This window comes from Telopea speciosissima, chromosome 10 (genome assembly GCF_018873765.1).
Source record: "Telopea speciosissima isolate NSW1024214 ecotype Mountain lineage chromosome 10, Tspe_v1, whole genome shotgun sequence".
Taxonomy (NCBI): domain Eukaryota; kingdom Viridiplantae; phylum Streptophyta; class Magnoliopsida; order Proteales; family Proteaceae; genus Telopea; species Telopea speciosissima.
In genome coordinates this window covers 3647392-3663942 of record NC_057925.1, presented here as the reverse complement: position 1 = coordinate 3663942, position 16551 = coordinate 3647392, and the positions used below count along the sequence as shown (strand labels likewise).

General features: G+C 36.6%; 1 protein-coding gene across 3 annotated transcripts; it reads right to left on the bottom strand.

Annotated features, from left to right (window-relative positions):
* Nucleotides 1–979: 979 nt before the first annotated feature.
* LOC122641941 (AP2-associated protein kinase 1-like) lies at nt 980–5741 on the bottom strand. 3 transcript variants are annotated; one of them, XM_043835284.1, is made up of 9 exons: nt 5498–5741; nt 4144–4627; nt 3470–3635; nt 3329–3379; nt 3026–3208; nt 2797–2893; nt 1842–2614; nt 1344–1733; nt 980–1251 (listed from the first exon to the last, which is right to left on the bottom strand). In XM_043835284.1, exons 2-8 carry the CDS (start codon nt 4605–4607, stop codon nt 1368–1370), a joined length of 2100 nt encoding a protein of 699 aa, XP_043691219.1. In that variant the 5' UTR covers nt 4608–4627; nt 5498–5741; the 3' UTR covers nt 980–1251; nt 1344–1367. The 3 variants fall into 3 exon arrangements, with proteins under 3 accessions (XP_043691219.1, XP_043691218.1, XP_043691220.1); XM_043835283.1 differs by having other exon boundaries at nt 980–1733; XM_043835285.1 differs by having other exon boundaries at nt 980–1730.
* Between the last annotated feature and the right edge of the window lie 10810 nt (nt 5742–16551).

Here is a 16551-nt window from a genome sequence, read left to right as displayed (position 1 = left end):
TGGAACCATCACATCATGGCAAACCTTTATAGATTTGTTCAAGAAGCGCTCCCAAGCGCACATAAAAGACTGAATCTATAATTAGTTCAAATGGCTTTTAATATCTTATCTTGTCTTGTTTTAAGCTCTCAAGAAGAGGCTCAAGTGTCAATAGTGTAGAGCGACAACATCCAAAGAATTTTTTCGCCAGAGATTTTTTTTGCAGGATGAATCAAGAAATTTCAAAACCGATGAGAATATCTTGAAGCACGACATATAATGGAGGGGAAGAGAAGAACGAATCGATTGGATCAGAACTTGTCTCCTTGTGATACTAAGAAATCTGGATTTCCAGTGACACATTCGAGAATTGACTCTTTGTAGTAATCATGACATTGTGCTTTACTAATCTTCTTGTGAGAGAAAGGAACTCTAAGGGAAGAATCAATGACCAAATAGGACATAATTTGAAATCTGTAAAAGATTAGTAGTTTGAAACCAAACGAAACATTCGGACAAAACTGAGCTCGTCTTGTTGACCAGCATAATAACAATGTGTCTAAAATTGATATGAAAGCTCTAATTTCCTCTCACGGCTCACAACCTTTTAGCTTTTTTCAGATCAAGAAACATCCCTCAAAGAAAGAGTTTGGTACCAAGTAGGCAAAACTAAGGAATAGTGCACTGAAAGTCATCGGAGACTTTCCAATATTCATTCTCGAGCAGGAAGCGAGTTCAAGACCAAAGAAATATCCAGATGCAGAAGATTGGTGAGGAACTCTTGCTAATACTAGTGAACACAGACTAGACAAAAGCATAACAAGTCTTTGTATTTCTACTTAAAATCCAACGCTGAGATCAATCAAAAAGAGTATTGTCAAAACATGCCTTCAGAATTCTCTAATGAATTTCATCGATTTGATTCAGCTGACAAACAGAGTAACAGAAAATGATGATGGGGGAAAACAAACTCAAACCTATCAGATAATAAACAGATGATCACCAAGCCAGCACAAACAAAGGAATCAAAAGGGATAGGGCAAGAATTTCATGAGAGTCAATATACAAAAACCATTATTAAATTTCCTCCAACAAGTGGTACACACAAGAAACTGTACACTTGTTGCTTGCTATTTGGTACGGATGTCTTCGAGACATCACAAATGTTCTTTCTTCCCTTTTTTCCCCTCTTTCTGGCATCTATAACAGAGGAACATCCAGATCAAGAGACAAGGCTCACAAAACAATGCATCACAATTTTTTCTTCTTTCTGTTAGAAATTAAAACCAGATGAGGCAAAAGAGGAAATAATCTGGTAGCATTTCTAACCAAATGGGAGCTTAGAGGTACTTGTAATGTACCTCCCCAGAATTCTCACAACACTTTAATTAGAAACCCGCCCACCCAGCAGGCTGAGAAGCCTGCTTGCTTTCCGCACTCTTTGAGTCACCAAACCGCTGGGAGCTATTCCCTGGACCAGCAGTTTTGGAAATCTGAGAACTCGCTGGGACTGCTCTGAAACTCTCAGTTTCAAAACCCCAATTCTGAGAGCTGGGACTTGTTGCAGGAGCCTTCTTGTTCTCATGGCCATTTACTGTCCGAACTGATCTGGGAGTGCTATTCTTCCGCAAAGTCTGAGGAGGCTTGGGCTCCTCAGGGAATGCTTGCCATGACTTGGAGTCTGGGTTTGGTGAACTGTTTACAACCATCCCTTGCCGGAGTTCCCACAGAGTTTCTTCAATCTTTTCCTCCTGCTGTGATAGGAATTAGCACATCACAGTAACCGTCAGAACATACAAAATTCATGATTCATCCAGATAAGAGAGTAAAAAAGATATAGTATCAAATATAGGAAAAAGTACCGGAGGAGTGGCAGACTGCCAATTTCCAGGAGAAGTTTGGTTCTTTGGAGCATCTTTGCCGGGTGATGGAGTTCTAGCAGCCAGAGCTTGCTTTAACTCCTGGATTTCTTGCCTCTGAGAACGACAAATGTTGGTTAACTTCTCATATTTGGACATTATTTCAGCTTTCTCAATATTGGCTTGCTTCAGCTGATCTTTCAGCCTATCCACTTCAGCCTCTAACGCTTCTTTTTCTGATTTATTACTATTACTTGCAGAGTCAAGTTTTCCGGTATCAAATTCAGCTACAAAGGTGTTGAATGTTTCATTCTGGAAAGTTGCTACATTTGCTGAGTCTGATGTTTTTGCTCTCCCAGAACCATGATCCGCATCATCAAACCTTATTTCAAAGTCCTTAGAAGGAGCCTCCTCAAACCTCTTGTCAGAGTTTTCATCCATATTCCTCCTCAAGGCATGTGATCGGACATTTTGCTCTTTTGAAGAACTAGTGTTCTCGGAACGACGTTGATTCTCTGGACTCCGTCGATCATGCTTTGATGTGCTTTGTCTAGATGCTTCTTCATTAGAAATGGGCCTTCCCTTGTCCTCCACAGTTGGCGAGCCTTTAGCATGTTGGGTGGACCAGAATGCACCCAATTGTCCTCCAGCTCCACCTGCTTTGGATGTGTGAGATGTTGGTGATACATTCTGAACTTGCTCCCTGGATGAAGGTACAGGTGGAGGACTCCGACGAGGCATTGGAGGAGTTCTGTTTCCAGGGTTCGGCATGCTCACTGAAAATGATAGAAAGCATCAATACTACCCTCTTTTTTTTTCTTTTTTAAGTTTGGCCACAAAATATCAGTACAACTTGAACTGCAGGTTATATTTCAACATTTATAGCTACTACCAAAACAAATTATAGGTAATATTTCAACATTTATAGCTTCCCTGATCTTTGGAAAAATTTCCTCACCATCACAGTGACCAGTTTGCGGGTGCATATCTGGAGCCCTGTCTGGTAATGACTTCTGCAACTCTATAGGCAATAGCTCATTAACACGAAACCAAACCTGTCACAAGGATGAACCTCAGTATCAGCAAGCAATACAATTCCTTTCATATCTAAGACTACCAGAGACACCAACAATCTAAAACTAACCTAGATTCATGGAGATGAATGTCCAATCAAGCAAAGACCTTGCCTGCGTGATGTCCGGTCTGGCATCTGGAGATTCTTGAAGCATGTCTCTAATAAGGTCCGTAATGGATGAACTGTATTTTGGTGATTCCGGGATACGGTAGTTTCCATTCAAAATTTGCAGCTTTGACTCTCCATCAAATGCAGATTTGAAGTAGCAGACCCGGTAAAGGAGGCAGCCAAGAGCCTGAAAAAAGGTTAAACAACTTCAGCTTCTATGCCACAAAAGTTCCAGTTTACAAGAGCTCAAGAAGTTTTAACTGCTAACAAATTCATTGTTAACAGAACTGAGTACCATTCAACTTACCCAAATGTCTACCTTCTCACTTATAACTTCTCTACGGAACAAATCCCACATCTGAGATTAAGCAAAAAGACAGACAAAAGTGACCATTTTTATCACCTGGATCATATTAAGTAATTAAAGCAGAATAATTATTCTTTCAACCTCAGGAGCCCTATAGGCTGGCGTTGTGTGTTTCCTGATGTTGTCTTCTTCTATGCCCATTTCTTCTGGCCTTTCAAATCGCTTGTGATTGGTTGAAGTGCTCCCAAAATCACATAGTTTCCACATTCCATCAGGCCCCAAAAGAAGATTCTCAGCTTTCAAGTCTCTGAAGAATGCAATAAGGAGAAAGCCACTTTAAAATAAATTTCTTCACGAAACAGCTCAAGGTAAGAAACTTCAGAGGATCCCTTTCAGCAGAAAGACAAAAAGGGTAGACCCAGGAACTTACTGCATTTGTGAACCTTCTTAACTTTTTCAGTTCAATAAAATATCCATATATAAGATGAATAAAAAAAATAATGAGGAGACCTAAACACAAAGTGGATTTAGACATATATTGAAGTTTTTGCTAGCATACTTCCATCAAGGGATGAAGGAAATAAAAGGGAGAGAAAGAGATAGAACAGGCACTATAAATAATGTGACTTCCAGAACAAGAACTCTTCAATAGTACTGTCTAATCCAACATTAATATGCATATATTATCAAGTTACAAAATAGGCTAATATAATCTTAACATCCAACATAATAGACTGAGGTCCTTTTTGTGCGTCTGATAAAAAGGACAACATTAGATAATCTCACAAAACATAAGAGAGAGAGAGCTTCATTACCTGTGGGCAACGGGTGGGGATTGGCAATGCATTGCAAATACAGCATTACACACATCCCTGAAAATTGAAAGAATCTGCTTCTCCTCAAAATACCCCACTCCTCTGTTCTCCAGCACATTAACCAGAGATTTCTCACAAAATTCCATGACAAGAAGAGTTTCTGTTGTTCGTCCCATATCCAAGATTGTATGAGCATGCAGAGAAACAACATTTGGATGTCCTTTGAGCAATTTCATCACTGAGATCTCCTTTCTCACCAGCTCCAGGGATTCCTCATCATTACATATGATGTGCTTCAAAGCATACTGCTTGGAGGCATGAAGAACATCTCGAGCAAGGTAAACACAAGAGAATCCTCCTTCAGCAATAATATTCCGGACATGAACCTTTACATTACCGACATCAATTGTACGTCCTTCTAACCCACTCTGCTCCTTCTGTGTGAATGGCTTGAACCTCCACATGATAAAAATATAGATACAACCTGCATTTTGGTCGAGCCAATTAAATATCCCAGTTTTACCAAAATAAAAAATAAAAAATCCCAGCATTTAATACAACCAAAATAAAAGCTGAAAAGAAGTCATTTGAAGCTCTGTAATGTACTATGTAGAGATTAAAAATCTGTTGCTTAACGTATTAAAGCTCTCTAATGTACAATCTCAGGAAAGGACATAAAATTCTCATTCTTTCAGAATTTCTCAAATAGCTTTATCTGTAAGATAAACTCTGTTGCATAGGGTACCCTGTGCAGATCAATGCATCCAATTATGTACTATGTACAGATTAAATCTCAAACACAACCAGAATCTGCTCCCGCCCAGAATCATGGATTCCATGACAAATCTCCGAATCCTAATCCAGAAATACTCTTCTGATATTTCCTTATTTATGCAAATTGGAAAATGTTATTTTTACAAAAATGAAAAGCAATTAAAAACTGAGCCTTTATTTAAAGAACCGAGATCCAGCTCCCAATGTAACTTTAGGATCAGGTTTCTGCCATAGTTCCACAGCAAGAATATTTAAATTTACAGATCTGTAATACATTACGATCCTTTCAAGTTCATTAATGAAGCACAACAAAAAAGAATCTAAATCTTCGTTTAGTAGATCACAAAATTAAGGAAAATTGGCAACAAAAAATCTTAACAGATACGAAAAAGCAACCATTCTCCCCAGTGATCTACACGATCAAGCTAGTGGAAAATCCACAGCAGTTGGAAATGTTGCTAATTTATAGAAGATCAATGAACAACAAGGATCGAAACCAAACCTTGAATCCTGTCTTAGACGAAAATTTTGGTGACAAGATTTTCCAGGAAAAAAAAAGAAAATAAAATATAATCAGTACCTATAAAAATTCCGATGGATCGGGAAGTGCGAGAGAAGATAACGAGCAGCTAAGCTAAAAGAACGCCATTGAAGTCCAGATACTTGATGCAACGACAAGATCTGAAGTCTTTATGGGATCCAAAAGTATATCTTTTCAGGTTTTGATTCAGTTTCAGATTCGTTGCTTTGCGACGAAGATGAAGGTAGAAGAAAACAAGGATAAGGGCGGTATTTCACGAAATTGCAGAGAAAAAGAGAGAAGATTAAAATGGGGTAGCAATGAAGAAATGGAGAGCACGAATATTTATAGTGTGGCGACGAAAGGTAAGAAGGAACAGTCCAGGTTTTACAATCACAATTCACATGGCCTATGCGTGTCCTTCCCGCTATCACCTTGTCTCCTTTTCAATTCTTTTTTTTTAATTTTTTATTATGAGCGATACGTGTCTCATCGGGAGAGTAGGGCCCACCAATTAAGAGGCTCCACTAGGAGTATTAAACGGTCTGGTTCAATCAGATTTTGGTCTGATCGGGCTGGGCTAAGCCAAAACCTTTAAAAAATCTTCTGCAATGCCTTAATCTTGCGGTGCCTTGCAGTTAGAGCCTGAGAGCTTGACATGTAGAAGATGCGCCATCCAACGGTGCCGAGCTCGAGAAGAAAGAAAGTAAAAAAAAACTAGGTCAATCGAGCTTGCATCGTTGGATGAAGCATCTTCCACATGTTGAGTTCTCAGGCAGGAACTGCAACTTCTACAAGGCACTACAAGATAAAAGAATTGCAGAGGATTTTAATCTAGACAAAGACAGCCCGGTAAGGGCAAGTTTGGTTTTAGTCGGTTTCTGTCCAGTTGGTTTTTGTTTATTTTGGTTTTTTTGTTATCTAGGCTTTATTGGTTTGAATCAAGTTCAGTTTGGTCGATTCGTATTAATTTATCATGTATATATTTAAATAAGGTCATGAGATCGATGTTTGGTCGCATAGTCTCCACAACAACATTTGGACTAATGGGCAAGAGTGGCATTTCACAGTGCCCTATGAGAGGGCGTAAGGGGCACCACCAAGCGGGAATCTTTTTCCCTTTAAACAATTATGAAAAACATGGCTTTTTGTTTTTCTGTTTTTTCAGTTTGTAATTTGTATCAGTTTCGATCTGATTTTCAATTTTTGGTCCAATTTTAAACCAATATCATAATAACCCAAATCGAACCTGCCTGATAGGGAATTGGGTCGGTTCGATTTGGGTTTATTCATCAAGTTCGATCCTTCGATTTAGGGTTTTTCTCACTTAACTTGATCAGTTATTTATCGTATGATCTATTTATAGTAGGTGGGACCTATTTTTGTGGTGTTTGGCACTCATGGCAAGGGGTGTCAAACCCTAGCACGAACTAGTGAAAACAGACCGAAGCTATCGAAAAAGTCCCAACTGAACTGAACTGATGCCTGATTGGTTTGGATTTAGATTGGGGTATTGTGCGATCAGTTGAAAATCGAACCGGCCTGAAATGCAAGAATATGGAAAACCGGTTCAAATTCGACATCAAATCGATAAGAAACTGAATCTTCCCTAATTAGTTGGGTTTCGGATTCACCCATCCCCACAGTGAAATCGATCGATTGACACCCCTACTTGTGTACCTTTTGAATATCGAAGACGAATGGCTAGTTACACTGTGGATCTAGATCCTCTACTACCAAGCTGTCCCGTCCTACTGTGCTGCACAGACACAGCAAGGTGGGACTGCCTTACCCCTACTCAGGCAAGGTGCTCGGGTAGGGGTAAGATGATCATTTCACGCCTTACTGTGTCTACTGGCAGCTCGGTAGTAGAGGATCCAAATCCTTACATTGCTGTAGTTATACGGACTTCTGATCCACTTTAATTGAAATCCAAGCTACCCTTAGGGTGTTAGTGAGAATACTTATATGATATCATGTAGCATTTTGTTGGGTTAAAATTTGTGGATATGTTGGTCACATCATCATCAAAAAATCTAGTAAATTTCAGGGATTTTTTGGGGTAATGAATAGTGCAATCCAATTGTATCATGTGAAAACATTAGACTTACAAAATTAGCTAAAAATTTTGGGCAACTTTAGCCATCAATAAGAGGCGCAAGGATGAATTAATATATGGGAAAAAGAACGTCACCTAGTCGCACAATGCACACCATCTCTGCGCCTTGACATAGTGGCACGTGAAATGACCAACACACCCCTCTAGAACCCCAAAATGACCAGGGGTATGACGGTCATTTAGTGCGCCTCCTGTGTCAGGGCGACGTGTGTGAAGCGATTGGTTGGCATTCTTTCTCTCTTAATATATTTAGGTAATATAATCTAGATGTTGCTTGAAACTCGACCTCTGGTTAATTATATTGGTATTTTCCTATTCAATGGTTAGTTTAATATATGGTGTAGAATCATTATCCCCTCCAATTCGTTGCCCCCTTCAATTCCTCCAATTCCTCACATGGTCAGAAATGACCATCCTACCTCCTGCCCAAAAACACTATCCTATGTGGGGTCCACTCCCCCTTATTAGAGGAATTGGGTGCCCGTGAATTGAAGGTGATAATTATTCATCTGGTGTATAATAAAATTTTGAAATAGAGGTTTTAGGGTTTTAGATTTAATAGCCTCACAAAAAACTTCATAAATGGAGCATTTACAAACCGTTGAAAGTGCGTCCATCAAGTTGATTATTAAAGTGTTTAATATTTATTGGTTTGCATGATGTTAATGGATTATTGGTTGATCTTTTAATAGTGTTCATCACCAAAACCCCACTAGAAGAGTGTAATAAAAAGATTTTACCTGCTAAATGTAGAGTTTTAAAGGAGGCAATGAAAACTAGGGTTTCTTGGCAAGAATCGGCTGTGTCGAATTGACAGGAATTAGGATCGATCATGGTTGATTTTGATCCAACTCGGCCAATTCATTGATTTGATTCCTGATTTTTTAAACATTGATAAAGATAGACTTTTAATTAAAAGCGTGAATAAAAAACTGCCATTAAAGCATTGCATCATATAGATTTTGCGATCGTAAAAGTCTCGTAAGCTAATGAACAAGTGTCTAACGCACTTGAAAGTTTGTGGTGCGTAAAAGTCCATTACTACCAGGAAGTCTTGGGTTCAAACCTTTTGGTACACACCTTCCTTTTCCCTTATAATAGAATAGATCGAGTAAGACCTATTTTAAAAAAAAAAAAAAAAAAAAAAAAGTAGTCACGTATTCATGCTTTTCTTGTAGTGGCCCTCCACGTATGTGCATTAGTGCATGCTCCTTTTTATAAGTACACACTTTTTTCTTTTTTTTGTTCTTGAGCTCGGCATCATGGATGTCGCATCTTCCACATGTCGAGCTCTCAAGCCCGCACTACATTGCAAAAGATTTTTTGCCTTTTTGATAGCTCATGCACCCTTTTGGTACTTTACTTGAAAGCGTTATGTTGCGATTGGCTGATTCTGTTTAGGTTGAAGATCTTAAGATCTACCTGTCCACATGATTTGGGTCTCAGATAACGTATGACTGAAAACTTACAAATTGGGATTAGCTCTACGTTATTAGGCTTGAATCTGGCCCTTTTGCATCTCAAGAAGGTTAGAAATTACAGTTGGGTATTGATTTGTTAAGATAACGTCAATGAGTGACAAGAAAATCTAGATGTGAATACATGTAATATTCCTCTACCAAAAATAAATAAATACATGTAATATTCTATTGGATGAGTTTTTAACCTTCTCAATTATTTTTTGGAGTGGGTTGAGGGGATCCATAGGTAAAGATGTTAATGGGTTTGATTCTGATTTGTTAAATTTAATTAGTTTAGATTCTATTCAGATACAATATGTAAAAATCAAAATTAATTCTTTTTTTTTTTGGTGGTAAAAATCAAAATTAATTCTAAAGCGAATAATTTTCATAATCTCAAATCGAAATTGAACTAAATCGATTTGATTCTGATTTTATTTTTTGTATTTGGTTTGATTGGGTTCTTACTCCGTTCATATTCGATTCAAGTGGATAACTTGTTGAAACAAGTAATATTGGGAAGTAAATTACAACCTCAAGAAGATACAATCACACAATGTCTTTCTTTTAATACTTTTTACATATCAAGATCCAATTAAGTCAATTACATAATTATAAAACCTTGCAAAGATATTATTAAATTCTCTACATATCAAATGGGAGAAAGAACACTACCTAGTTGTGTGTGGTGTACGGTCTCTATGCCCAGACATAGGGCAGCACGAAATGATACTTACACCCCATGGAAAGACGAAAATTCCTGAGGACGTGACAGTCATTTCACGCAGCCCTATGTCTGGGTGTAGGGACCACACACCCTATGCAATCAGGTAACATTCTCTTTCTCATAGCAAATATCTTCAAAATACTTCTTAGCTGATCAACAGTTATCGAAGCATTTAAACCTAAAAAAAACGAGTAGAAGTGCAGAACTATAGAAGAAAAGTGATGAGAATCGATGGTCGAAGACAAAAGAGACGAAATGAAAACTGAAATCTATAACTCATGTTTGAGCCTTTTAGCATTTAGTATGGTTTAAGTTCGTTCAATTCGATTTGATTTAAACAGCTGATTTTTAGCCTAAAATCGAAACTAAACTGAATGAAATTTCAATTTTCAAAATCTTAACCAAACCAAATTTCTTTTGATTCGATTTTAAACGATTGATAGAATTACAATTTCAATTCCAATTCTAAATTGACACCCTCTTTCTTCCATTGGTAAAGTTAGATGGTCCATTTTAGATGTTGGGAGGTTCATATCCTCACGTTTAGACTTGTCTCTATCTCTTTATCAACGTTTTACCTTAGATTGTTCTAAAATTGTTAAATGTAATGAAAAAGGTTGAATATGCGATGCAATCTTCATATTGATTATTGGGAGTTCTTTGCGTGGAAGGCAATGCTTCAGCCTTTCATATGTCACCAGACTTACACCCAAGTAATCAACTCTTAGCCCAAACGGATTCAATCTGACCTAGGAATGAAGCAATATTAATCAAATCTCATATTTTTTGAAAATGAAATTCAATAAAAACAGTTTCAATGACTTAAAAAAATTAAAATAGAGGAACATTCTCTATGAGCGAGTGTACCACCCACGCCTAGACACTGAAGGGGCCGGGGTGAAATGATCACCCTGGCCCCATGAAAGATGAAAATCCCTCCCTGACGCCCCCATGATGCCAATGCATGTGCATAGGGGCCACAATCCCCCACAGAGAATGTCGATCCTAAATTTTTTTTGGATATTACTAGCAAACAATAAATAGTAATACACAGATTTTTTTTCCGATCCATAACTTCTTAGCATATTTCTATGACCTAATGAGGTCATTGAAACTATCATATTGAATATGAATTTTTTCCCCATCTTTTTGAATATTTAAACCATTTTGTACATTGATTTATTTATTTAATCAGTAATAGGATTTAATTTTTTATCTATATTTGTATAATTTTTTTTGCATATAGTCACTTTTTTTGGGGGGGGGGGGTATTTGATTACCATCATTCTATACTTCAAGTAATCTTTGGATCTTTACCGAAAGAAAAAAAAAGTAATCTTTGGATTTTGTTATATAAAGTATATTATTCTCATGTACAACCTTCTCCATTTTAATATCTTCAATGAAAATGATCCCAAAATTGAATTTTGATCCGGTTTATGACCTTCATAATGATCCACTAGTTCATTTTATCATCATCATCATCATCATTTGAGTTATTATTTTTGGAATCTAACTTTCTTATTGCGATAGGATTTTGCTAGTGTGAACCTTGATCTAGGAATGAAGCAATATATTTTTTTTTGGTAACAAGAATGAAACAATATTCAATCCTCACCTTTTGGGTAAATAAAATTAATATTCAATACGATAATTTCAATGACAAAAGTTTTCCTTTTACCCTTGGTGAATTAACATTCACCCATCTAGGGTTATTATTATTCCTTGATATTTGTTGGATGTTGAAAATATCTTTCACTGTTCTCTAACACCCATCCAAGGCCAATAATAGCTATCGGTGAAAAAATTGATCCTTCATTTTTCTTTAAAAATTTTTTTTGGTATTAATTGATGTGGTTTGAAGAAACTAGTCTAAAAAACTTTGGATATAACTAGAAAACAATATAATGGATGGTCTCATATTACAGTTATAGCTTCCCAAACTACATACTTCCATTCGAATATTTTGACCTTATGTGGTCATTAAAGTTATCATACTAATTTTAGCATGTAGTTGTTTATTTATTTATTTTTTATATTTGATTAACACCATTCTATATTTTAATATGATGATTCTACACCCCCAATCTTAAGGATTTGAATCTTTAACTTTGGTTATATAACATATACGATTTTCATGTAGGGCCCTCTCCATTTAAATATCTTCAATAAAAATGGTCCCAAAATTGGTTCTGACCCAATTTATGATATTCATTTTAATAAATATTAATATATAAATTATTATTTATATTAATTAATAAGATATTTAGTATTTTATTTAACAAGTCCATTATATTTATATTTTATATTATTGTACAATCATAATTGGAAAATTGGGTTTTGACTGGATCAAATCACCAGAGTTGAGTTAAAATTTTAGAAATTTAGTCAAGAATCGTGTAGTCTAGGTCAAGATAAGAAATGATGAGATTCGGTCATAAAAAAAGTTAGTATTTTTACCCAAGTCATGATAGACTTGGCGAGTTTAATTGTTTTTAAAAAAACAATATATAAAGCCAATTCACTTAGAAACTGAGTTTAGTAATATAATAAATCCATATTCTAAAACAGTAAGAAACCCTCAACTCTTCGTCTCTCTTCTCTTGTTCAATGGTATAAACTCAAAATGCATTGATATGTGATTCCTTGATTTTTTTTTAATTTTTTTTACTAATTCCTATATATTTATTACATTAAAAAAATAAGAACAAATGTGACTCGCTTTAACTGTGTTTGAAAAGGTTGAGCATTAGGTTTTTTTGAAAGACGAGTTGAGAGAAAGAAAAAAAAAAAACATGGTTTTCCAACTACGTGTATAATAAATAAAATGGGAAAAAGAATGCTAATTGGTCGCGTGGTTCATGAGCCCAGACATAGGGGCGCGTGAAATTACCATCCAATCCCTCCTAAAATAAAAATCTCATTCGTGTTGATACCCCTACACACACTCTCATTGGCTCCTGCACTGTTGCAGCTGTTACATGGCCAAACAATGATCTCTTTCCCAACTAAAATAATATTTACTAATAACGAGTGACAATAATATATTTATAACAAATATAAATATTAATAAACATATTATATTATATTAAATAAATTAATATATATATATAATATTGTTTCTATAATCAATAAATATTTACATTTTATTTAAAAATTGAATGTAAATTAATAAAATATTAGTATTTTTTTAATAAATAAATAATATTAGTTTTATTAAGTATATAATCTTAGTTAGTATTATTGCATAAACTAATTAATATTTACTATTTATATTAATTAATAAAATAATATCATTTTATTCATTATCAAAATATTTTTGAAAATCCTTTTATACCCTTAACTTAAAGAACTTTGGAGAATAAGACAAGGGACAATTAAAAGATGTCAAGTTTTAAATGCACCCTTGGCTTAACAATGTTATGCTCAAGGATAATCACCATGGATCCACTTCTCCTTCACTTCGAATAGATTTCCTTTACACCAAAAAGAACAGGAAAAAGAGAGCGGGGATAATCCCATCCAAAGGTGAATATACAGTAACTCATCATATTGAACGCTACCTTGCAACAACATCTGCATTGCCTTATTGGTTTAGGCATCCAGAGGAGATATATTGAAATCTAATAAGAGCGTATATAGGTAATTTGTACTTCTCTAATTGCAGAGTCCCCTCCTTTGCGAACAGCTGTGCTTAAATCTATTTCAAAAGGATGCAATATATCTGAAAGCGACTCACAACAACTCTTATTCACAATCACTACCAACTGGTTTGATAGTAATGACATGGTTTGTAATCTCAGATCAGATCGACCGATATTGGTTAAGATTAACAAATTTGTGATCACCTAATCATGGGGCCAGACAAGTGGGCCAAACAAGGGACCTACTAAGGGGCCAAGAGGGGCTCAAGAGGGCCACTTATTAACGTACTAACTACCATTATGGTTGCGACCATTGAGTCAAAGGCGCTTCCCCACCTATGGAATTAAAATGTTGTGGTTATTTTCTTTTCCCAACTTGCTTTTGTGCAAGATTTACATTTATTAGAGACCCAACAGTTATGCTTCTACGATGAATATAAGAAAAAAAATCCAAACCAAAGTGTATAAGATATGGGGAAGAGTTCTTTGTGGTGGGGGAGGGGGAAGAAGCGTGACCTCTGTGCACACATGATCAATGAGAATGTGCAGAAACATCAACAGGGCAGGCATTTCCACCTTTCATGTGGGTAGAATGGTCATTTCGCCCCCTGTGCTTGGGTGTAATGCACACTCCCCCTCAAAGTTCTTTTTCTTATAAGATATTGAACAAAGATCATGGATAGAGATTCTAGGGCTCCAATTTCCTCAGCTGGAAGAAGTGGTGAGAGGGGTAATAAATATGAACCATTGTGTATTTTTCATATTTAATTACTGGGAAAAAGAAATATGAAAGGTAGTGTGGTTCTAGGATCCGGAAACAGAGGGCGCAAAATGACTGCCACACTCCCATGAAAGGCATAAATTCCACCCCTGTTGATGCTTCTACACTCACTTCCATTGACCCCTACACACGCCGAAATGACTGTCCCACTCCCATGAAAGGTAGAAATCCCACCCCTTTTGATGTTTTTACACTCACTTTCATTGACCCCTGCGCACGCTGCCTTTGAGGGAACCATCTCCCTTTATTATTTTTTAGATAATAAAAAAAAATAAAGAACCAATCACTCAATCCATTTGTAATTAAGCAGACTACAAATAGAATTTGTAATCTTATTTTTTTATCCCTTGGCACAATGTATTTTACTTGGATGTTTTTTGGTAGAAATATTTTACTTGGACTGGGGCATATAAGGTAATTCTACAATAATATTTCAGATTTAATTTTTTTTTTCCTCTTCCTCCTTAGCATGGTTTTAAAAATGGTATTGAGACCAATATCGATCTTTGCCAATACCAATATCGATCAGTGGTATCAAATCAAAGCGGACGATTTTATCCTCAATTTTGATAAACAAATTATTTTTAGACAAATTTACTCCCAATTAGAACCATTGCCACCGAAACAACACTATTACGATGTAAATGATATGACCAAGGCAAAGAAAAGAGGTTACAAAGATCTATTTTAACCGCTTTACCCAAAACTAAAAGTCAGATAAACGGCTCTGTCAAGACCTTCACACATCATTCGAAAGTGATCCAAACACGGAAAATTATCACCTCCAGTTTGCTGACCGGCCCAGTTCCCCAGTTCCTCTAATAAGGGGATGGTGGACCCCACCCGGGCAGGGTGTTTGGGCATGGGTAGAGAGGTCATTTCAGCCCCCTTTTGTTAGAAGAACTGGGGAACTGGGCCGGTCAGCAAACTGGAGGTGATAAAGATCCTCCAAACACAGAGACGAGATACCAGAGATCAGATTAGCTGCAAGAGCAGTCCCAATTGCACAACATTTGTAGATTCAGTCAAAGTCCAGTTTTTTTTTGTGTGTTGATCCAAACAAACCAAATTCTTCGCTTTGTGGAGAGATTGGTGTTTTTTTTAATGAATGATTTCAAAAGGAGAGCTCCTCCGTGGCACATCACAGATATCTCTTTCAAGTAGTAAGGTATGGCCTGGCTTACCCCAGTCCAAGTCTCTCAGAGTTTTGAAAAATCCAAATATCTCACAGACAGATATTGTAATCGTTTTACTAAGTCAGACGAACATTCTTTGGTAATCAATATCTTCCTTCCGTATCCCCCAAAAAAAAAAAATATCTACTTCTTCTTCTGAGCAACCAAATCGGTTGGATGTCTTATAATCAAAATAGGATCGTGATCCTCTATTGCCGAGCTGCTCGGCAGGACTGTGCAGCCCAGACACAATGAGACATGCAATGATCGTCTTATCCCACTCGGGCAAGGCATTTGGACAGGGGCAAGGCGATCACTGCACGCCTCACTGTGTCTGGGCTGCACGATCCTACCGGGCAACTCGACAGTAAAAAATCTGGATTGGTCAAAATAGTACCCACAAAAAATAACTTACACACATTGATATTAAATGGTTCAGCTACATAATATTCGTAAGCACTTGAGGGGTTTTTTTTTTTTTTTTGTTGTTGTTAAATGAGGGTGTGGGGTCCACCTTGAAATGTGTTTGGCCCATCTGACGTGAAGTATTTCTTTGATAAAATTCACATTGACCGGTTTGAAGCTTTTAGATGGGCAAAAAGGCACTATCTATCTAATTTTAGATTTTGATTTATTGGCCATCTTGATCCATTGAAGAAATAAACTTTTGAATCTTGACCCAATATTTTAGTTTAGCTTTCTAGGAGTACGGTCGGCGGAATAGTAAGATTATTCCATTGTGATCTAGTGGTTGCGGGTTTGAGTTAGGAAATAGTCTTTTGGAAAGTGGGGGTAAGACTGTGTACATTATAACCCTCCTCAAACCCAACAATAGTGAGAGCCTCGTGCATTGGGTGTACTTTCTTCTTAGCAACATGCCTCAGATGGGGCAGTGAAATGACCACTCACTCCTCCCCTCGGATGCCCTTGCACACACTGCAATGTTTTTTAATGAATCTAAAATATACATAAAATGACCCCCAAAAAAACGTTTTAACTTTATACGTGTTTGTCATTGTTTTGAGTGAATTAAAAATTGAATTTTTATTTTAAATAAATTATTTAATATTATAAAAGCTTATGGCCCACATATCAAATATTAATATTTAATTAATAGGACATGAGTTATAATTTATACGAAAAAGATTCTGTGCATCCGGGCAGCCGGGCTGCATGTGCAGCGCGAGGCTCAAGGCAGCGCACTTTGA